This window comes from Sceloporus occidentalis, unplaced genomic scaffold, assembly GCF_023333645.1.
Source record: "Sceloporus occidentalis isolate IW3139 unplaced genomic scaffold, rSceOcc1.0.p SCAF_5, whole genome shotgun sequence".
Taxonomy (NCBI): Eukaryota; Metazoa; Chordata; class Lepidosauria; order Squamata; family Phrynosomatidae; genus Sceloporus; species Sceloporus occidentalis.
In genome coordinates this window covers 92,373,917-92,398,249 of record NW_028316985.1, presented here as the reverse complement: position 1 = coordinate 92,398,249, position 24,333 = coordinate 92,373,917, and the positions used below count along the sequence as shown (strand labels likewise).

Genomic DNA, 24,333 nt, shown 5'->3' with positions numbered 1-24,333 from the left:
GGGACCATGAACGTTTTCCAGGTGCTGTTGGCTATATTTCAGAAGAAGCAATTGCAAAACCACTTCTGAGGATTCCTTGTCTAACAAAACCCTATGAAATTTATGGGGCTGCAACGCAAACAAACCCACAGTCACACACATACTTATTAATTTGACTGTTTCAATTTCTTAAATGCTTACAAATAGTTGGTAAATTTGAAAATAACATAGAATAGCATTAAATAACATCTAGGAAATGCAAATAAATCTATGTGGTTTCAGACCAACAATTTCTATGTCTTCCACATGCCACAAGTTCTTAATGTAAGATACCAGCATTCCTCCTGCTCCCTGTTTAGCATGCTTCATTTTTCCAGAGAGTGAAAAACAAAGCAGGTAAGTTAGTAATTTTTGTGCCAACCCTGGACTGAGAGTGTGCAGGCTGTGTAACTGAAAATCCTGTGTACTTTTTGCTAACTTTAGAAGTTTTATCAGTGCACTTAATTAATCTGAGTCTAGTTCTCATGGGACTCTCTTTAACAGGTCTAGAAGTCAAATTGCAGTGAGAAGTCCTGTTTGCTCTTTGCAGACCTTTTTAGAAATTCCAAGACAGGAAGGCTGTTTATTTTTCCCACATCTGTTTTGTGCTCATTCTTTGAGACACTGTTTGCTGGATGCTTTCTTTTTTTTTAACCACTGAAATTAGTTGCACTGTTGCAAAATGTCAAAATAAGCATTACTGGATCTGTTTTGTAAAGAATTAATTTTTTGTTGACTTTTGTATCTTTAACTTGTGTTTTATTCATTACAATTTAAAGTTTTCTTAGGCTGTTATTAAAGTTGTATCTTTTAAATTCCTGTAGGGATCATCAGGGCAAACAAGATCAGTCCTACAGAAAATTCAACTCTCTGATAGAAAATATTATAGTGCATTAACAACATTAAATTGTTTTTACAGTGTGTTGTGGTCTCATCAAACACAGATCTTTAGATGCTTTCCATTTCCGTGTCTGTAAATATTTGTCAGAAAACAGCGAGGCCCATCTGAGAAGATCTTCTTTTAGGAAGTGATTAATTTCATTTATATTTCTGTGAAACTTACTGAGGAGAAAAAGGTTCAACAAACTAATACTACTACATGGGTCTATTTCTATTTCTCATGTGGCAGCATTTTAGAAAAGTCTTGTCTCCTGTAATCTTTTGCACTATAATAACACTTCTTAGTTTTTAGGCAGTATGTGGAAATACTTATGTATTGTTTGTGTGTGATACAAATGAATATTGCTCATGCTTGAAGAGCTTTTAATTGTAGATTTACCATGTCAGCTTGCAATAGGTAGAAGTGGTAGGCCAGGGAAGGTGTAATAATGGTGCGGTAATGGTTTCTAACATCTGCTTAGCTTTGACATCATCATTTGAAATATGGACTATTCTGAGCTTATCTGGAGCTTGCTGTACTTAATGCTCTATATTGGATCTATTCAGGACTGTGGACTCTCATATCCATTACTGAGCTGATAGCTTCAATGGAGGGAGTAGGTTATATTAGGGAAACCATTATATGCCCCGTCGCAGAGCAGTGATATTTGGCAGAACTGCCTTTTTCTCCTGGAAAAATATTTTTAATTTTTTTAAAAAATAAAATTATATAAAGATACACAGTACCAATCAAATTGGGCAAATGGGATGGGAAGTTGTAATTCAGTATGCCGCCACCCCCACCCCAGGAAACTGTCCCTAAGGAGCATATGTATTTAGAGCCTAGCTCTTCAGGCATGCTAAAATTGGAAGTGTTAACAGTACCATCATTATTATTTTTTTAAAAGAAAATAATGTAAGCAAAGTGTATGCCATTGAATTGTTACATCTTAAAATATTTACGAGCATTCCAGTAAAAATAATGTCCAAGGAAAGCTTTTGATTTTTTAAAGAACCATATTAAGTGCACTTTATTGAATTTCCCCCCTTAATCAGATATTTCAGAATTTGTTATGTTGTGTGTGGGGGATCTTTTCAGTAGTAATAATAATGCAGCATGCTAAATTAACATAACATACTTCACTTGATATGTTTTCTGAATACACTTCAAATAAACATACTAAATCAGATCTCTACCAGTACATCTTGAAAGCACTCTTGAAAATTTTCTGCAATGCTTCTTAAAAAACAAAATCCTTAGTCAGGAAAAAGGGGCTGCAGGGGACCTTTAGAGGGCATTGGGAATAAGGACTTCATCACACATGGGGAAATCAGGGGTTTAAAGAGTCAATATCCTGGGAAAATAGCACAATCACAGTGAAGATTTTCACACATGTTGCGATTAAAGAGGACTTATCCTGGGAATAACCAAAGAATAACCAGCAACAAATCATTCACAGGAAAGAGTGACCCAAATTTTACACCTCTGTCTCAGGTAGCAAAATGTCTTTGGCCAGACCTACTAGGTTGCTGCCTTCCTCTGCCCAGCTACGTGGCCAGACTCAAACCTTTGGTCACAAACAGGAAACCTCAAAGTTTCCATCCCCTTGCCATGGCTGCTCACGTCTCTTGCACCTGAGGTGGCAGGAAAAAAATCGGTCCAAAGCATTTCTCTCTTCGTGCCCACATGAGAGGGGAAGGGATGGGAAGAAGAAAAGGAAAGGTGGGCCAAGCCTCTCTCTCTCTGATCCCTTGCTGCCTGGAGATCCTGATATCCTGATCACCCACAGCAGATTCTCCTCTGTTCAGGGATGCCCCATCCAACCTGTTGCACTATCGCCAATTTTCCTTCTTCAAATAATCCTAATCCATTCTTTGGTGCTAGATTTTGTAGTGAAGCCTCAGTGTTGGTGTTTCTGATGGGCCCTTCCTTTAATGGGGCATCCCTTCCATTTCTTTGCTTGTTGGTGCTTTTAATTGGGTGACTGTGAAGGAGTGGAAAATTGTATCTCATGTATTTGCTGTTTATGTGTTTCCTGTTAAAAATCATAACATGGGCTTTGCATACTTTCATAGGCTTGCTATTCCTTGCTCATGTGATTTTTATCCTTTGAAAATAGTGTTAAGACGTTCCAAAATGTTCTCTTCTGGGTTAGGAATTCATTGAGTTTCTGTTTGTTTTGTTGCGATATATTGCAGCTCCTTTGACGTTTCATAGAGAAGTATGATAAAAATGCTTTTGAATAAATAGGGTCATAATAATAGTAAATACTGCTATTATTGATGCTGTTAAAGTTAGGATGGTCTATGCCATCATTTCTACATATGGTTATATAGACTGTCATAAGCAAAATTTCTGTTCCTATTGTGTATTTTTGTGCTCTACACCAAAGCTTGCAAAGACATTAGGGTTCAATTATAAAGGCAACTTGTTGGTCAGTGTATCCGAGCACCTTCAAGAGAGAGAAAGTCCTTAGAGGCTTGGGCTGATAATTATCTCCATAGGAGTTCTGAAAGGCTATGAATGTCGCTTTTTATTTGGAGAGTTTTTACTTAATCCAAACAGCATTGGGACGACAATAATATACAACTATTGTTGAAGAAAAATGTTGATTCTCTCAACCTGCTGTACCACTATCGGCATAAGCTTCCAAAAAAAGACTCAATGAGATGTTTAGGTTACAATAACAGATAACATTCACTCCCGTCTGGTGTTGGTTGCTTATAACTTTGAATTTCCATCTGGCATGCTGCTGTTCTGTGATAACATCCATAAACTAGTAGACTTTAGTAACCCAAGCAATATGACTAGCCCAAGAATATCAAGATGTTTCATAGTTAAATTTTTTAGTTGTGGTTAACTGTACCTAAATTTTACTCATTGACATTATATGATGAAACATCTAAGGATAATAAATGTAGCAATGTTATTGTTATTAATGCAAGACAAACATATCAGTTAGTTACATACTTACAATCACAGAAGCATTCTTAAAATACTTCGTTTAGTATGACAAAAAGGGAACTTAAATTACTACAGTAGGCCCTCCACATTGGTGGCTTTGACTTTTGTGGGTCTGATTATTTGCGGTTTTGATTAATGTGTTCTCTCTAGAAACCTCCAGCACTTGACGATAGAATTGTACTGAAGAATTTAGTGAAAGTTCCTAGAGAAAGCACTTCTCTAAGCATTTGTAGGTTCTCCAGCGTGATTCTATGACCAACCTTTGGCAGATGTTGACTACAGAGTTGCACTGGAGGACCTAGAGATTCCCAGAGAGGTGTTCTCTCAGGTAAAAAGACTATTGTTTTTTTATTTGTGGTTTTTCCACATTCTTGGGGGTCCTTCTCCTCTAACCCCAATGAATGTGGAGGGACAAGTGTATTTCTATTACTGTTCACACACACCTGCTCATTCATAAATGTCTGTCTTTAAGCCCTTCACTCCATGTATCTATACTCAGTCTATGAAACTTATCTTTCTCTACATTAGTTTCAAAGGTGTTAAAATATCCCTTTGCATTATGAATAAAATCTTGTTTGCCTGCTGAGAAAAACTGTGGCGACAAGACTTTTTGTCTTAAACATTTGCAGCAAGGGAGCATATACTTTTGAAGTTTCCAGACCTTTTGTGCCAGGAATTATGATGAATCTAACAAGCCATTACGCAAATTAGAAATTGGATTTTGCATTCTTGGGTCACCATGAGTCAAGACTGACTAGAGGGCAGTATACAACAACAACAGCAGCAACAACAATAACAAGATGACCCTATTACAGGGGTATTATTTATTTATTTATGAGCTTTGTATCCTGACTTTCTTTCAAAATGGAACTCAAGACAGTTTTCTTGGCAAGATTTGTTTAGAGGAGGTTGGACTTTGCCTTCCCCTGAGGCTGAGAGACAGTGACTTGTCCAAGGTCACCCAGTGGCTTTTCAAGGCCAAGCAGGGATTTAAACCCTGGTCTTTCTTTTACTTATTTAACTATTGACTGTTACAGTTTACTTTGGAGGAAAACTGTTGTCCTTTATTGTGAACAATGATTGGGATAATGGATAATCTTTCCCTTGTGCCCAGCTTTGACTCAGAAGGCCTTTCTGCAGAGATGCAATATGTTCCTTCTGAGTCCCCTCCCTTCTCTCATTGCCTTTCAGTCATAATGGTGGGGATTTTGTTAGTGTTTTATAAAGTCACCTCAAAGCTTAATTTGCTACAGCTCATGTCAGTTTAATTGGCAGTGCTTCCTAGAGCAGGATCAATTGCTATAACATCCTTGATGGTTCTTTCAGACAATCCTTTTCCCCTTGTGAAGAGTCACAGTTAAAACCCTGCCAACAGGGTTGTTTTTCTGCTTACCCTTTATGTTGTCAAACATTTCTTGTTCATATGGAAAACTACAAAGAAGAATTTAACTCATTCATGTATACTTTGTGTTGACATTTGTAACTATAATGCAAAATTAGCCATGGCATTTTGGCTTATGTTTTCTCCTGGAATTAAAACTGCCTCCTCCTACTGCATGCCCACTTAATCCTCAGATGCCTGGTTTTGACACTTTGTGGTAAAGTTCTTATAAATCTCGATTAATTGATTTATAATGCTTTTTCTTTCCTTCTTTCTTTTTTCTCCCCAAAGGCGGCTAAACAGAAATAATCTTCAGCTCCTTTCTGAGTTACTGTTTCTTGGAACTCCAAAACTCTACAGGCTGTAAGTAAATGTTATACATCTCAATTTTGGAAGTCTTTGGGATGGTCTTCAGTGTTCCTAAGTTATAAAGAAAGCATGTCCATAAGTGTTTTAGCTATTTATAGGGCCAAGGAACCTTAAATTCCTACTTTGCTTCCCCCCCCCCCCCTTCTGATTACTTATGTGGATAGCTTCTGTTTTGTTTTATAGTTTTCAACTGCAAACTGGGTTAAAGATAATCTTGGTTTTCTGACTGGATTCTGCCTAGAGGTTTGGTTGGAAGTTCTTCTTTCCTCTTTGTTTACAATAATATAGAAAGGAAATGTCCTGGGGAAAAAAGAACCCAACAGAAGACCCCATGAAGTTGTGGTTTGAGGAGAATTGACACTTTTGTAGTCTGCAGTTGTGGTTCCTGAATAGTGGGATTATATTCTTCATGTAATGCTGGAATTTCAAAATTAAGACTGCAAAACTTTTGGAGGCTTTTTCTTGTCAAGTGTGTTGTGAGTTGTTTGTTGTGATACCTTGACTCTTGAATTACAAACCCAGGGATCTGAAAAGCTACACAATGGTTTCTCAGAGCCACTGGAGCTTTGGCCTTGTGTAACTCAAACAGACTCTCTCTTGCAAAGAAGTATAACTGAAGGATTTTTAAGATAGCTTTTCTGGTGATTGTGTGTGGGGGAAGGGGTCTGTTCAATGAGCAAAACATGTACTAAGAGTCACTTTGAATGCTGTCTGGTCTTTTTAAAGTTTTGTCTGAACATAGTGCTAATATTACAATCCCAAGGCAAACATGGCAAAAGCACTCTGCAGGGTATTAAAAATAAATAAAGTCGGTATTACTTTGCGGTCTAGACATCTATCATTGCAGTATTGATGTGGAGTAGATTGTGCATTGAAAATGTTAAATTTTGGTTGCATTCAGCATTTTTAGAGGGAAATTTAGCAAACGTGTTAAATCAATCACAGATTTTGACACATCAGTGTGAGGCTCAAGTATTGCAAAATACTGAAATCATTGCTGGTAAAGAGTCAAATATTTTTGTTTTGCAAAAGCATAAAGTGATGTGTTCCAGTTTTTTGAGAATTTTGTTTTGCTCTGTTTTGTTTTTGAGCCAGTTGTAATAGGGATCATAGAAAGGATAAACTTTCTCATGATACAAAAGACTGTTTTTGAATCAGAAGTTAGATGTTTCAATAAAATAATGTTTGTTTTAAAAATCTGGATGTTATTTGTTTCCTTTTCGAGGCATTGCTTCAAATTTTGGAGAAGGGTACAAAGCTTATAGTTTATCCTTAAGTTATTTGCTCTTTTGCTTTTTCTGTTGCAAGTTCCATGCTCCTGGTGTTAGCTTTTAATTTTTCTGCTTGACAAAGAATGTAAGCTTAGTCCTAGTACTTTGATGTAATAGCTTTAACTTTGGGTTGCAGAACGTGGTCTTTGAATACCATTTATCTTGATCCATTATTATCCAGAATTGGTATGAAGTAAGCATTCATGCCCTCTGTCCTCTCATAGGCATTACCTATGCCCATAACCCTTTTGAATTCTGGTGGGGTTATATTTTAATTTACAATGCTGTGCAATAAATAAGTTATTTCAAGACAGTAAACATGGATCTGATAGCTTCTAATTGTATTTTACACTCAAGAGAAAGTTTAAGTAAAATCAAAAGATTAAGTGGCTGAAAGATGTTCCTGAGTCCTGACATAAGCAGCGTTGTTGTGAAGTGGGGAAGTTAGATAACTAGATATTGTAACATTCCAGAGACTTAAAGGTGGTTTGTTGGTCAGATAATGAGTGTTTATAACATGTGTTAACATAAGGGCAAAGCAGACTGGCATAAAGAACTGGCTTCAGGGTGGCATGGAGGCATGGCATATGCATGCTGGATACCCCAATGCTCCTTGCACAGTGGGTGGCATCACAGCACTTCTGTGGCATGGCATTTGCACACGCTGCACCACAGAAATGGGGGGAAACTGCCTCTGCAGCAGAAAAGGTATTTTTTTTTCCAACCCAAAAATGCCAGATTGGGTCCGCGGCGTGTGGTTGCTGTGGCCCCAGTCTGGTGCACAAAGGGGCGGCATGACACTGCCCCTTTAGGGCTATCTGTTTTGGCCCGTAGTTTGGTAAGTGTGATGGAAAGGTTTATCTATACATATGGAAGCATGTGTTTTTTCAGATCAATGCTGTTATTGGAGACTTCATATTCTAGGTCATGCAAAGAGTGTCAACATGTTCTCAATTTTATTTAAACAAAAATTCGAGCCTGTTGTATTTGTATTCAGTAAACCTCTATCTTTATATGAAAATGCCAGTGCACCTCTTAGACATAAGTATCTAATATTTACAGTTAAGTGAACAAGATGCTAGGTAAAGAAGTATTTTATATGGCATATGCTACATAAAGAAAGGAAGTTTCTCTCTCTCTCTCTACACACACACACACACACACACACACACACACACATTTGAGAAGTATTAGACATGATTGGATGCTCCAATTTCACTTTGGCTACAAATGTGTCCAGGTCAAAATGTTTTCTCAAAAACAGAAGTACTGTTGCAGCAGTGTTTTTGGCTAATTTAAGCAGCATCACCATTTCCCCAGTCTATTGACAGAACTCTACTACAAAGTATCAGTTCTACATACACTACAAGGTAGCATCATAAAATTGCAAGCACTTGATAACATATGGCATATATAGACAGACGGGTTGATCCCCCCACCCCAAAGAAGCAATAACTGATATTGATGTTATGGAAAAGATTTGAAAATCAGATTTTAAGGAAAGAGTTGCCAATTTTTGCAGCAGTAGCTAACCTACTGCAAACTTAATTATCATTAAAACACATGGGGCCAGTAATTTTAAAAATGTTTTTGGGGTGCCACATTGTGCTTGATTATTTAAAAGGGATTTTATGTTATAATACAATTTTGAGAGCATTGTAGCAAAGGGTAGGCTCAGGTGGGTCAAGATTTTGCTTTTTGTATGTCTATTGTTTAACAAACATTGTTATTTTCTTGGAATGGCATGGGCTGTCTCTAGTAACCCACATGCTCACACATCTCATATCAGCAGTAGCACCATTAATGCAGGAAACCATTACAGCCTAGTGATTGCTTATCTGAAGCAAATAGATTTTGACTGCTTAATTTGACCAGTTAGACCACAGTTCATCAATTGCCATTTGCTGCAGGGTACTAATTTTGGATCCCAAGTTCGGTGGTTTTAAAGGAAACTTTTATAGAAACTGTATTTCTAAAGAACACTGGATGTCTCCCTCAGAATTATATACTTTCACATAAACTTCCTGGCAGGTAAGCTGTAGTTAATCATAAAATGTATAATGGCAGTGGGTTTTTGTTTTCTGCTTTTTTTACATTGATCTCTGTGACATTGATCCCCCGTAGATCAATATTGGAAGACTATCAAAAATATATTTACATGTTTCTTGTAACTGAATTTAACTTTTTAATGGCTTTTTTTTTTTTTTTTTGAGAGGGAGAGGAAATGGTTTTCGACATAACCTGACTTGCTTTTGATCACCCATTTTAGCAGACAGGTTCTTCTTATAGCCCACAATAAAAACACAAAAACGGCATGCGGAGCTCTTGCAAAAATTCCTCCTGAATTAATTTCTGCCAGCCATGATTAAAGTGTGTGGTACTAGATGTGTCAGACACCATAGTTCTCTGCTTCATTTTACTCCTGGCCTCTTTGGCCCCTGCCACAATAAATCCAACAATGGTTACGCAGGAATTGCAGGTTACAGTTGCTACGGTTACCGTTGTCCAGTCCTATCGACATCATTACTCATCTAGTGAGTTACCATGATAGCTACCGCTGACTCCTGTTCCTGGGAACGCAGAAGATGTTTGAAGGGAAAGAAATCAAAGTTCTTCAGATGGCTGCTATGTTTGTCAGATGAGCAGTTCTGCTCTCCGTCTTATTAGCATTGATACCTGTTTAAATGTTGCATACTAGCCTGCCTTGCATATATGTGAAAATAACACCAAGTAGGGAGGTGAGGAGGGACATGGCAGTGAAAGTAAATCGCTCAAGAAAATATTCTTGTTATCTTTTATCATGTCAATATGCATGGCATACAAAAATCACCTCTGATGGGATTTCTAATGTTAAGAAAGTCCTTATGGTCAAAGGAGATAATACTTGTTTGGTGGTATAACGTATGCTCATCTTCACAATCCATTTTGAAAAGTGCACTGTTAAACTGCTCTGGAACTGATCCTCATGAAAGCATTTTAATATTCAAAAATGTGAACAGGTAATAACAAATAAATAAATTAATTAATTAATATTATTTATATCCTGCCCCATCTGCACTCAGGTGGCTTGAAGGTTTAAAACATAGAAGAATTACATAATTTATGATGATGCATTCAGCTGTTTAAAAATTATTTTGGCAGATTTTCAGTATTTGGCAGATTATGATTATTCCGTATATGTTCTGCTGTCTGAAATTGTGCTACATATGTATGTTATTTGGATACATTCATTTTAAATTAAAATATTATTTTGAGATAAAGTAAGGTAACTTGTCCAAGGCCATACTTTTAATTCAAATCTGCACTAGTAAATCTGTTTGTTTTAATAGTACAGGTTTTAATTAGTAGTATGATCTTGGACAAGTCACACAGTCTCAGCCCTCAGAAAATCTTGTGATAGGTTTGTCTTAGGGCCATTATATGCAGGAAGCAACTTGTAGACACACAACTCTTTTCTCTCTGTATTAGGACCATTGTAGTTTCCACTGTGGCTTGTTTACATGGTATGGGAACGTTCAGGTCTTCGGCAGCTGATGGCAACCCTAAGGCAGATGACCTATGATGATGTTTTCTTGGCTAGATTTGTTCAGAGGGATCTATCATTGCTGTTTCTGAGGCTGAGAGATTGTGACTTGCCCAAGGTCATCCAGTGGGTTTCCATGGCTGAGTGGGAGTTCAGATCCTGGTCTTCATAGTTGTAGTCCAACTCTCAAACTACTGTACCACTCACATACTAGGTTACCCACAATATATACAGTGAGCGAAATGATTCTAGTTGTACTTTTATAATCTTAGAAAAAAGTTTTTTTTCCCCAAAAAAATGAGACACTACTACCAAGTGAGAATTTCTAATACAATAATGTAGTCACCATCCAAATAAAAAATGACTTCCTCAATTAAATTTTCCTTCAGTCCTCACATTTCTAACACTGCAGAGAGTGAGACACTGAAAATCATTCACGACTAGAACTCTCATATTTGCTATGTTCACATTCTCTGGTAACTTTGCCTGCTCCTCTCCACCCCCCCCACCCCCCCTGTTTTGTTTTGGATGCTTAAACTGTATTTCTAAATGCTCAATTGAATTTTAAATTGATTGCAGTGCTAGAAATTTATCAACTGAAAGAAAAAAAAATCATTTTATGGGGCAGAATTCTTATTTGATGGGCTCCCATTCTGCCTTTTCAACCCTGATCCTGGGGCTTCCTGAAAGTACCAGGCTGCATAGTTTGATAGCCTGGAATGTTTCTTCCTCAGACTGACAATGCTTATTGGGGGAGTCTGGGAGCTGTAGTCCAAAAATTAATATGTTGGGAACAGGATGAGTTAGTTGAGTGGGCCTTTGATTTTTGTATTCTTGCTATTTTTCATAAGCAATATTAAACATGGATGTCTAAATCACTTTGAATTGGTTCTCAATAATTTTAGTGTCAGGATTGTTAATTGTCTTTTTACTTTTCATGTTTCTATATTAACAAGTGGTTTTACTTTTTTGTAATTTCCCCCCCTTTAACCAAAGGAGACCATATCATGGGACTGCTTTCCATTGACACTCACCTGCAGCACTGGTTCTAACATCCTTGTTATGCTGCCATATGTAATGATATACAAGTCAGAAACTCCATCATATGCAAATATTCTGATGCAAAAATTTTGTGTGCACATGCATCCCGCACATATGCCATCCTACAGATATGTACTGGATCCAATATTCCGCCCTGAATTTGGAATATTTACATAATGCATAAGAAAATATCTTGGAGATGGAACCCAAGTTTAAATTCATTTATTTTTTGTATACCCCTTATACACAGGGCCTGATGGTAATTTTATACATCATATTTTAAATATTTTTGTACATGAAACAAAGTTTGTACATTGAGCCCTCAGAAAGCACAGGTTTGTTCTTAATAATAATAATAATAATAATAATAATAAAATTTATTTATATACCGCCTTTCCAACAGATCAAGGTAGTTTACAAAAATGTATAAACAGTTAAATACACAACTAAAAATTCACCCCCTTACCTGAACTAAATACAGTTAACCTCAAAATACAGTTAAATTAATTACATTAAAACACATTAAAATATACCCTTCCCTACTAGCCAAGTGGACTTGCCCTTGTCCTTGCCCTTGCTCCCCCCAAGTGGCTCCCCCAAAGGGGTGACAGTGGGCCCGCCAGCAGTGTCCCCACTGCAGCAGGCACCCAGCCTTTATCCCCTTCCCAAGGGGAACAGACGTTCCTGGCTGGGTACCTGGGGCCTGATCCTGGCAGGAAGCAGTCTGAGGCCAGCAGTCCACCAGATGAGATGGAGCATGTAGGTCAGTGATGGTGAACCTTTTACAGGCCGAGTGCCCAAACTGCAACCCAAAACCCACTTATTTATTGCAAAGTGCCATGTCTCCCTGGCTTTTTAGTAACAAATTCTGGCAAACTGTGTGCTGGGCCAATGGCACATGTGCCCACAGAGAGGGCTCTGAGTGCCACCTCTGACACGCGTGCCATAGGTTCACCATCACTGATGTAGGTAGCAAGCAGCAAGTCCACACAGCAGCAGGATGTATTACACATGTCTTTCCAGGTGGGGTGGCCTATTGTTCTTTCCTCTTCCCCCACTTTGTGCTGGCCACCAATTTTGGATTTTGGAGTATTTCATTTTTTGGAATTCCAGATAAGGGATACTCAGCCTGTAACTTAACATTTTTGTCTTGGCAACATTGCCTCTGTTAAAAAACAAAATGAAAACGTTTAAGTTTGATGTTTGCTGTGCACAAAACATTTTTTAAATACAGTTTTACACTTTTAAATGTATGCACAATTATAGTAAAAAACTGTCTTTTCATATGAATTAATATGAAAGTCATTTTTAAGAAGTGAAACTGTTTTTTGTGTTTTTTTAGGTTGACGATGTGAGTTTTTCTTAAGAAAAAGAATTCTTAATGGGATGCTTGTTTAAAGTTTACTATCATGGAACTACTCCCTTAATCTGATGTTACTTATTACATAGATAAAATTATGCACATGCAAACAACTTGTTTCAAATTAGATTAAAAAAACAGTGGTTGGTGGTTCTGAACTTTGAATACCAGCATGCTTTTTGAATCCTGGAATACAGTTTTTACAAGATGTGGGATTTGTCAAGTAATCAGATATTTGATATTCTCTAGCATGGACATAATTACATCTAGTGTTTCTTTCTTCCTTAAAGTTAACTTAAATTTGAAACCTCCACGGAATAAGACCAGTTACTCCTTCATTGTGATGCTACTTTATTTTAAGGAAATATTCTTTTGCTTGAAAGGTCTTAAACATAAAGGAGAATTTTTGAAACTAGGCTCCGATCTCTGAGCTTCCATAGAGATTTAATAATAATAAATAAAAGTTTTATTTATATCCTGCTTATTTGTAAGTAACAATTAAAGCGGCTTCCAACAATTAAAATAATATAGATATACAGAAATAACAATAATACAAATATATATACCCCCCCTTAGAAAGAAATTAAACTGTTCTAAGATTAAAATTCAAACATTTATATTAAAATCACACGATATCATAGAGCAAAAGCAGTGGGCAAACTCGCCATGGCCCAGATTGTACAAATATAGAATACTCCAAGTATGAGGAATCCATATTTACTATACATATTGTTTAATTTGCATGGAAAAACTAATTAAACTTAACCTGTGTTAGCAACATAATCTGGATACGGTTTTAGCCAAGGCTTTTTATCATATTGTTGTTCTATGTCATCCATTGGATTTTACAGATATTGTCCTCATTTTGTTCTTTCCCTTGTTTTTCCACTGATCCTTCTTTTATCTTACTGTAAAAAATCTGCCAAGGCGCCAATATAATGTGGCTGCATAGTGTTTTTTTGATTGCTAGAGGGAGGAGTTCTCCATCTGGAAACACTCTTAGTGTGCAGTGTGTAGCAAGGAGAGTTGTTAAAAACAGAATGTTGCCCACTACCAGTTTCAGAGCTGTGTGCTGCTCTTTTTCGCAAGCTTTAGCCCAATAGATGTAGGTTAGAGTCTAATTCAGTCACCAGATGGTTTTTGTAGAGTTAGCTTTTGAGCGCTTTGGTAAACTATGATATGGGAAATTGAATCTTCTTGTAGGAAGTAATTAAAAATGCAGCAAGACTAGAAAATAACCAGTATTTTATGGCATAAAAATAGGACAAGAACATGTTATGAAGAAGGCAACATGACTTTAAAGTCATGCTGTGTGGGTATTTATGTGTATCTATGTTGTCTTGATTAATAAAAAGGAAGAAATAAAAACAGATTAACGACAGAACATGTAACTGCAAACTGTGATGGTAGTAAGAGATTAAAGCTTGCAGCAGCTGAATAGCTGAGAAACGCTCAAAGGAAAGTTGATTGCTTCCCCTCCAACTGTTCCAATTGATTGAAAAACCCCTAATTTAAACTTCTGTTTGTTCTGTGTCTTAAACTATCAGAATTTCCTTTTAGAAGTGGGGGAATACTCTCAAAGAATCCAAGGATAAGAAGTCATTGCTAGCCAACAATTGTTCCTAATCCTCACAAAATGCTGAAGAAATTAAATTTATTCTTTATTGCTCCAAGTGTTACCTAGGTCACTGGGCGATGGGAAAATTGAACTGGAAGTTGAGTGGTGCAATCTTTGTTTTGTGTCTAGATGCTTAACCTTAGACATGACAAGGCATCTTAGAGTGTTGTGGGAACTAGGTTCAGCGTATTAACACCAGGACTTTTATTACCTAAGATTTATAATGGGATGTGCTGTCAATAGACAAAAATGTTGTGTTTACATTTCACTATTAAATGATCATTTAATTAACACCTGTATCTCTCTCTCTCTCTCTCTCTCTCAGTGTGTGTGTGCGCATGTGTGTGTGTGGTGGGGAGGATTTGTAAAATTCTTTACAGTCTTTATTGTTTCCATGGAAGCTTAAACATCCATGTTTAAAGTAAAGTGACAATAGACATTTATGAACTTACTCATGAAAGATGGATTGTTTTAACTTTGATCTTTCATCTCGGTACTTCACATTCAGTAGACCGATTCAGTAGACTGAAGTTTGATATACACTTAAGTATTTTGTTCTGTTTTCACAAATTGTCAGGAAGTGCATGTATAAAAAGTGACAACGTATTTATAAAAATTGTGGCATGATGCTTTTTAAAGAAAATTATTTTGTAATTAATCATGTGATAGAAACTATGTGGTGAAAAATTCATGTGAGATTAAAAGATGTCTTATAAATGAGATTTTAAATTCCAGTTATAATTACCACATTCTGTGACCTAAAAAATAGTAACATACAATTGGCAAGGAAAATATATGTCTTGTTTATAGTACAAAAAGTAGCCTGCATCTCTTGAAGTTGGTGACACTTAGCTATTCGAATAAGTTTGACATGTATTCTGACAGCCCTTCTCTTGCCAAACCAGTTCAAGATTGGTGGGCACACTTAAGACTGATATGTTCTGATTCATGTCTTTGAAGTGGAAGTTTTCTTCCAAGTGTTCCAGGCTTGGACCTCACATGCTGGGCCCGGCTTAAGTCAGAATTTGCAGATCCAAAAGATCTCTAATATTTAGGGAGGTTGGAACCCTTCTGAGATGCCCTCCTCTTCTGAGACTTGAATCAAGTCTTCTATGTGCTCTCTCATACCACTCAGCTCTCTTGCTTAGATACTGAGAACTGAGAGGGGAAAGAACAGACACAAGCTGTACTCACAAAAGACAGACCCTGTAACATTTGGTATGAAATTTGGCACCATTTTACTGCATATTGAATGCTATGAGATCAGTTTATTGTTAGCATGGCTGATCCCCCATGGTGAGTCAGTAGAGCAGGTCTCAATGCAATCACAACAGATCAAGCCCAGAGTATTTGAAATGCAACAAAATGGCCTCTGAATTTAGCCTATGGCATTTCCTGTTGTTTTGCTTATGTCCTATTGCAAATAATGGCTTATAAAATATGATAATCATATCAATCCATTTTTTAAAATAATTTTGTTGTTAAAATAGAACAGTACAAACAAATATACCTTCAGTAATCCATGTAGTACATCATAACCTTGTATATACCTACAAACTTACATTATTGCACATTACATATTTACACACATTCTTACAAAACATGAACATGAGTAAAACAAAACATGAGTAAAAAAACCCCTACCCAACACAATCTTCTTTGAAATTCCCAACTCTTTCTTCTATTCTTCCTTTCCAATATCTTCCTTCCTATATATTACTCCTCCAGTTCTTCTAGGCTTGCCATATCCCACCTGGGGGCGGGACTTTCCCGGTTTGGGGCGGGTCCGCACAGTCCCGCCCCGGTTTGGCCCCGCCCCCGGGAAAACCCCCCAGTGAGGCCCTGGAGGCGGCTCTGCAATCGTGGAGTCCTCTAAGGCCTCTCTGGGGCTTGGGAGACGCTGTCTCCCAGGCCCTGGAAGCGGATCCACGATCAGGGAGCCAACCAAGGCCGCTCTTGGGCTTGGGAGACGCTGTTTCCCAGGCCCCAGCGAGGCCCTGGAAGCGGCTCCGCGGTCGGAGCTCCGGCCGCGGGGTCCTCCAAGGCCTCCGTGAGGCAGGGGAGGAGGAGAGGCCGCCTGCCATCGTGGCGATCGCCGTGATGAGGAGCGCCCCCGCCTCCTTCCCGGCCTGGAAGCAGGCCGAGGCTTCCTCCCAAGCCGGGAAGGAGGAGGAGGCCGCTTCCCACCATGGCGATCGCTGCGATGAGGAGCGGCCCCCGCCTTCTTCCCGGCCTGGGATCAGGCCAAGGCTTCCTCCCAAGCCGGGAAGGAGGAGGAGGCCGCTTCCCACCATGGCGATCGCTGCGATGAGGAGCAGCCCCCGCCTCCTTCCCGGCCTGGGAGCAGGCCGAGGCTTCCTCCCAAGCTGGGAAGGAAGAGGAGGAGGCTGCTTGCCATCGCGGCAATCGCCGCGATGACAGGCAGCCCTCGCGCTCCTTCCTGGCCTGGGAGCAGGCCGAGGCTTCCTCCCAAGCCGGGGAGGAGGAGGAGGCCACTTGCCACCGTGGCAATCGCCGCGATGAGGAGCTGCCCCCGCCTCCTTCCCGGCCTGGGAGCAGGCCAGGGCTTCCTCCCAAACCGGGAAGGAGGAGGAGGCCGCTTGCCACCGTGGCAATTGCTGCAATGAGGAGCGGCCCCCGCCTCCTTCCTGGCCTGGGAGCAGGCCAAGGCTTCCTCCCAAGCCGGGGAGGAGGAGGATGCTGCTTCCCACCGCGACGATCGCTGCGATGACAGGCAGCCCTCGCGCTCCTTCCCGGCCTGGGAGCAGGCTGAGGCTTCCTCCCAAGCCAGGAAGGAGAACGAGGACAAGGTTTAAAAATGTAGGACCCTTTTTTTTACTTTCCTGGCCAGGAAATTTAAAAAAAAAAGGTCCTACATTTTTAAACCTTGTCCTACATTTGTCCCGGTTTGGAGGTCCTCAGCTATGGCAACCCTAAGTTCTTCCCTTCTTTCCCCTTTCTTATATTTTCCTTCCTACTCTTACCCTCTACACCTTCTTATATCTTCTTAATATCTATGCTATCCTCTCATCGCCTACTCTTCAAAGACTATATTCCATACAAATTCTCACTTCATTCCTCTTCCACTCATAACTTCATTCATACCAACTTCCTCCTACCAGTCTAGATCAATTATTGATAGTAATTGACTTTCTAATATTTCATCCTATCTAAAGTGGATCCAACACCCCTTAACCACACCAACATATATAATGTATGATTACAAGCAAACCTGATTTCAGGCTTATCCTGATATCATCGCTAATCATATCAATCCATTTTAAGCCTCATATTCATGGGTTGATTTGATGTTTGAATTGAGGACTGATGTTACAGAACAGCTTCCTGAGGAGTGACTTGCTGATGGTAATGAACTTATGTATTTCCTCGGTTTCTCCCAAATTGACACATTATTTGATAAGTTCAAATAAGTATTTACATTTTTTACAAGATCAGAATGCCCTTTGGAACATTTGTTTGAAAATCTCTGCATGCCATTCTCTGTCCACATGTGAAACCAGCACATCAAAGAGATGTCCTCAGTGTTCTAGTTTTGTATGTGAAAGGACATATTATGCAGTGGTAACTTCAAACGAACAGTGCCCCATCAGCATCCCACAGATGTTTTGGGAAGATCTATATTATATAGGCATATAAAAATGTGGCAGTTGGAGGGCCTGTTCCATATATTCTTAATAGAAGTTTGGTTTGCTTCATACTAACTGTAATTTCCATAAATTGAGTTAAAAGAAGATAATAAAGGAAATAGGTCATTGATACTTTGCTTCTCCTTTCATTTTAAAAAAGAAATAGGGTCTCTATTAAAATAGATTAAAAATTACCACCAAAGCACAATTATGTTTGAAGAACAGACTGCGGTTTTCATGCTCTTCATTTCCCATACTCCTTCATTTTAGATTAACCATAATTTCCTGTGTTAACTCTGTAGTGATTTTTGCTGTGATTAACTGAAATAAGCTAACTAGCTAAACAAACTATGGCTTCAGCTCACTGTAACTAAGGTGCTTTGCTGGGGTTGGACAACACTTCAGTCATTAGTTAATGGGGAAGGGGTGACAGTTTCCTAATCTTTCTTCATGGCTGTTCAGGAGGAGAAAAAAGAATTAAAGAAAATGCTATAGATCATGCCTGTGATGCTAATATATGGTTTAACATGGAGTAAAACACATAGTCAAAATGAAGCAGCTTCTAGTTGCTTTGGAGGCATGGTGTTTAGATGATGAAGTATCTACCTAAATTGCTGATTTTGCACTAAACATCCACATGCAAATTTTGGGCAGAATAATCTTGACCTGTGAAGATTCTTGTCAGTCCAGGAATTTTCTTGTCAGTGTTTCTTAGCACTCAAAATACATGCTTTTGGGCCCCTTCTGGAATATTTTCAAATATTATTTCCATCTTGAGATGAGGCTTTGGTATGGTTGGTCTGGGTTAGTTTGAGAAGAGTGAAAATGCGTGGTATTTTCTGTGGTGTTTTGTTTAACTTCTATAAATGAATAATTTGTGCTTTTATATCCTTTCTTTTCTATTTTTATCATATGTGAAAATGGTGGCATTTGACACTTAATGTAACTTTTATTTTTTATTGAAAACATCTTAAAACTGAAATAATATCAGCAAATATATGGGTGGGAAATGTATAATGTGAGAAAGCTACAAATGGCTGAGGCAATGACAATATGATGCAGAGAGGCCTACATTCCCAATCGCTACTTTCATCCAGTAGTGCTGCCCTAGAGTTGTCATAATTGAGGACCTCCAAACCGGGACAAATGTAGGACAAGGTTTGAAAATGTAGGACTTTTTTTTTAATTTCCTGGCTAGGAGATTAAAAAAAAAGGTCCTACATTTTTAAACCTTGTCCTCCTCCTCCTCCTCCCGGTCTGGGAGGAAGCCTAGACCTGCTCCCAGGCCAGGAAGGGCGCGGGGCCGCTTGGCATCGCGGCGATCGCCGCGGTGCCAAGCGTCCTCCTCCTCCTCCCGGTCTGGGAGGAAGCCTAGGCCGGCTCCCAGGCCAGGAAGGGCACGGGGCCGCTTGGCATCGCGGCGATCGCCGCGGTGCCAAGCGTCCTCCTCCTCCTCCCGGTCTGGGAGGAAGCCTAGGCCGGCTCCCAGGCCAGGAAGAGCACGGGGCCGCTTGGCATCGCGGCGATCGCCGCGGTGCCAAGTGTCCTCCTCCTCCTCCCGGTCTGGGAGGAAGCCTAGGCCGGCTCCCAGGCCAGGAAGGGCGCGGGGCCGCTTGGCATCGCGGCGATCGCTGCGGTGCCAAGCGTCCTCCTCCACCTCCCGGTCTGGGAGGAAGCCTAGGACAGCTCCCAGGCCAGGAAGGGCGCGGGGCCGCTTGGCATCGCGACGATTGCCGCGGTGCCAAGCATCCTCCTCCTCCTCCCGGTCGCTGGGGCCCGGGAGGGAGCGTCTCCGCGGCTGGAGCTCCAACCGCGGAGAGCCCTCCCAGGCCTCAGCAAGGCCTTGGAGCCGCCGCGTGGGCTGAGGTGGCCGCGGTGGGTGGGGCTGTCCCGGTTTGGGTGCCAAACCGGACCGGGACCGGGACTGCACCGCCCAAACCGGGATTGTCCCACCCCCTGGTGGGATATGGCAACCCTATGCTGCCCCCTTGGGATCCCAAAGTCCATCTCCTGATGCCTTCTACCCAGAAGCCTTCCAGATCTCCCATTTTTCATGCTGATTTTTCCCAAAGTGGACCAAAACACCCCAAACCAGCTGCAAATGCAGGCATTTTATCTCCTTCCTAACACCCTCAAAACAGTTTATAATTGACCAGAGTTGTGGGTAAAGTGATATTATTCATGCTCAAACTCAATGATGTGGCCTGCTGGAAGGGGTGCATCAGGGATATTGCACTCAACCACTCTGGTTTTGCCACTCCTGCAGTCATCTTATGAGGAAAAAAAAGTCAGCTTATGGCACTCTGGTTACAGCAAACCTCTTAAAAAGTGATAAGAACTAACACAGTGGATGAGAACTGCTTTTTGATAAATATCCTTTCTAGATTTATGGTGTCCATAGTGCCATTTCTGTGTTAACCTCACTGTTCTGATTGTGATAAATTATGTGCCCTGGGGTGGCTTGATCAATTGATTTGGCTGAGTTATATAGGGCTTGGTTATCCCTAGATGCTGTTGAGACACAAAATCTTCTAAAGTTAGTAGAAGTGTCAGAAATGTTTAAGAGTTGTGTTCTTTTCAAAATCATCAATGTTCTAATAAAATAAAAATTCATTATTTTAATGACGCTCATGCCATTTTGTCAGAATAACTAAGAGACTTTTGCTGTGAAGATGATATGATTTTTTCCCTGTGATTTCTACCACAGAGAAACTCTCTTTTAAATGCTGTCTTCTTTGATATAAGGGATATTTGGGAAACTATGCAACATATAAACAGACAGCTGATAACAGTGGGCTGCCTTTCAGCTAAGCAGAATGTTACCCATTTGTGTTAAGTACAGATTTCATTAAAAGGCAAGGCATCAAAACAACCACAGATGTGATATTTTCTCATGTAGCAAATGCTTCAATAAAGAGTTTGATGTCCCCATGTTATCTTCTGCTTTTCAGGATAGTTATATTTATATCACACTGCATTAATCCTGTTTGAATAAGAGATGTGATCCATGGTAGGAAAGACACACAAAAGTACCGGTGAGGGAGTAAATTTAGATGAGGAGAGGGTGTCACATTTTTAAAAATTATTTCTCTTAATTAGCATATTGATTGTACAATACAATATGCATTCAGTTAATTATACGGTATACATTCAATAAGCAGAATAAGTACATTTAACTTAGCATAATCAGTTCTGTTATCAAAAATATCTCTAATTTTTAAACCATCAATTTAACATTTGTCTTTATATTAAAGGAGGATAAAAACAATTAAACCTGTATAAATCTTAAATAAAGTTTCCCCTGTTGACTATTCTGTTCGTTTATTAAATTGAATGTCACTCCTGACCATTCTTTTTCCCATTTATCCATGTCCTTTTTCTTTAATATTGCTGTTAATCTGTCTAATTCCTTCATTTCAAATATTTTATTTTTCCATTCTTCTATAGATGGTGTATATGTGGATTTCCAGGTTTTTGCCACTGCTGTTATTAAATGTAGTCCTATTCTCCAGTGCTTTCTTTATCCTTCTTCTCCCAATACTGAAGTTACATTTAACAAATATAGGACCTGAACAGACAAGCCAAAATAAAGCTGCTTCGGGTCACTTTAGAGGTATGCTGTTTAAATGATGCATGTGTCCTAAGAGGTTGGAAGCTGCACCAAAGCCACACTTCAGTCCTAAGGGCTGGAGTGCAGCTTTGGCTCAGCTTCTAGCCTCTTAAAATATGTGTGTCATTTAAACAGCATACCTCCAAAGTGATCCAAAGCAGCTTTATTTTGGTCTGTCTGTTGAGGCCCATAGTCCTGGGTTATTATTATTATTATTATTATTAAACTTTGTTTCTAAAGTGCTATCGAACTCTATATTTAACATCTTTTTCATTTCTAAATGGATCATTGTCCAAAACTTCTCCGTAATTGGGCAATTCCACCACATATGTCACATTTTAAACAGATGCCTTATAGGAAACTGCTTTCTCTCATTGTCCAAATGATAATACCTCAATTAGGGTTAGTGATTTTTTAGAAAAATAAGTACATGGTTTATGAGCTGCAATACTGATAATTTGGGCATTAAACTCAGTTGGAATATGGAGTAGATGAGTTCTCTACTTATTTACAAGTGTCTTGTGCTACGTTTTCCCCTCTAAATTTGAATTCCATCCATCTACATGGGGGGGGGGGACTTGGGGCCTTCCGGATGTTGTTAGAATATCACTCATGTCAGCCCTAGCCCAGCTTAGCCTGTTCTGAGTGAGAAGTAGTGCAAATTGTAGTTCCCATTCCTAGTCTTCATTTATCTTGACTGCAGTCTCCATTCTGAACTATGTTTGATCCCAGGTATTAGAAATCTTTTACTATTTCAATTTCCTTGTTGTCTAATTTGAATTTATATAGGTTCTACATGGTCATTATCTTTATGTTCAGCAGCAAGCTTGCCTTTGCACTTTCTTCCTTGACCTTGCTTTGTACAGTGGACCCTTGTTATAGGCTGGGGTTTGGTTCCAAGATCCCCCATGTATAACAAAATCTGTGTATGCTCAAGTCCCATTAAATATAATGATATAGCAAAATGGTGTCCCTTATAAAAAATGGGAAATCAAGGTTTGATATTTGAAATTTATACTTTTTTTTGAACATTTTCAAACCATGTATGCTTGAATCTTTGTTTTAAAAAATCCTTGTATAAGAAGGGCCAACTGCAATTGTTGAAAGTCCATGATGTTTTCTGCCAGGATTATTGTGTCATCTGGGTATCTTAGATTGTTGATGTTCCTTCCTCCTATCTTCACTCCTCCTTCTAAGTCTAACCTTGCTCTTCGTAAGATGGTTTCAGCATACAAGTTGAAGGAGTATGGTGATAATATACAGCCTTGCCTGAACCCTTTGTTGATTGGGAACCATTCTGTTTCTACATATTCTGTTCTGACTGTGGCTGCTTTTCCTGAGTATAGCTTTCTTAACAGAACTATCAAGTGGATTGGCACTCCAATTTCCCCGTTAAAAATTTAAGTGACATGGATGTGCTGGCGATCACATTTGAACCACTCATTCATGAAAGACCCATCCATTTGTAATATGACAGTACATATAGAATCACAGTACTAACTGTTCAGTTTTCCAACTATTCTAAAGTTCTGGACTGTGTGTATTGTTCTCATCTGAGTGTTACAGTCATTGGCATGGAGCACCATGACTTTGAGCTGAAGATTTCTGACACATGTCACTTGAGTGTATTTGTTACGAGATGGCTATACAAGGCTACCTACACACAAAGCAAATATTCATAAAGTGTACAAATAAATGTATAGGTGGGAAATTGAGATGGAATGGTTGAAGTTGCTCCATGCTTCATGTACTGAAGACCATCTACACAGGAACCTGCATTCATCATGTACACACTCCCTAAAACACCTCTAATCATCAGTATGTTTTTAAACAGGATGTTTTTTAAACAAACAAACAAACAATTTATTTGAAATATCCCTTCTGAGACCTTGCAGAATCACTGCCAATAACAGTACATAGGACTGGCATAGATGGACAAATGGTGTCATGTGGGGTAAAGCAGGTTCTTATGTTTCTACATTCCTCTTCTATATGTAATTGTTGTCCTGACATTATTGGCTAGTAGTTGTCACCCCTCTGAATAGCAAATTGGCAATATTCATTAAGGAAGAACCAGAGGCTGAGATACTAGTTTTCCTGGAGACTACAAAGTGATGTTGAGACTTGAACAGAGAAGTGCTGTCATCTTGGCTCATGTAGAGGCCATAGTGCCTGATTGTTGTCAGTTTTTTCTTCCAGTACTGTGCAGGTCTATTTATGCACTTACAATATCACCATTTCTCCCAGGTAAGTCCTGTAAAAATGCCATATGTGCAGAAAGAGTACATTATATTGGAAAGTATACATGTGTGTTATAAAATGCTACAGCCTCCAGCACCTTTCTTACAAAATCAAAGCCTCGGCTACAATGCAAGTATGTAAGTAAGCTTCTTCCATGATCCTCTGTTTACTTATTACTCTTCCTTACAAAACATGGTAACTGGAAATGCTAGTGTTTCGGGGTGTGAGGTTGGTTACTGAAGTGGGATTTGAATAAATGAATCTTTGGTCCAGAGGCAAGAAAGCTATTCCTTGTCAAGGTCTTGTGTGTTCTGCATTACATGCTATGTGCTGAGAGAAGTGCCTGTCTGTTGTTTGCTACATCTATTACTAAGCCTTTGAGCAACAGTGTTCTGCAAGAAGTACATTTG

The 24,333-nt window shown here is 39.2% G+C and overlaps 1 protein-coding gene across 9 annotated transcripts in view; it reads left to right on the top strand.

The window, feature by feature from the left end:
- The window catches only part of SLIT2 (slit guidance ligand 2), a 260,613-nt gene that overhangs the window by 17,605 nt on the left and 218,675 nt on the right, over window positions 1–24,333 (top strand). For all 9 annotated transcript variants that reach the window (XM_089524744.1, XM_089524738.1, XM_089524741.1 and 6 more), the window contains exon 4: window positions 5,535–5,606. In XM_089524744.1, the coding sequence (XP_089380870.1) occupies window positions 5,535–5,606 (72 nt within the window). The remainder of the gene's footprint in view (window positions 1–5,534; window positions 5,607–24,333) is intronic.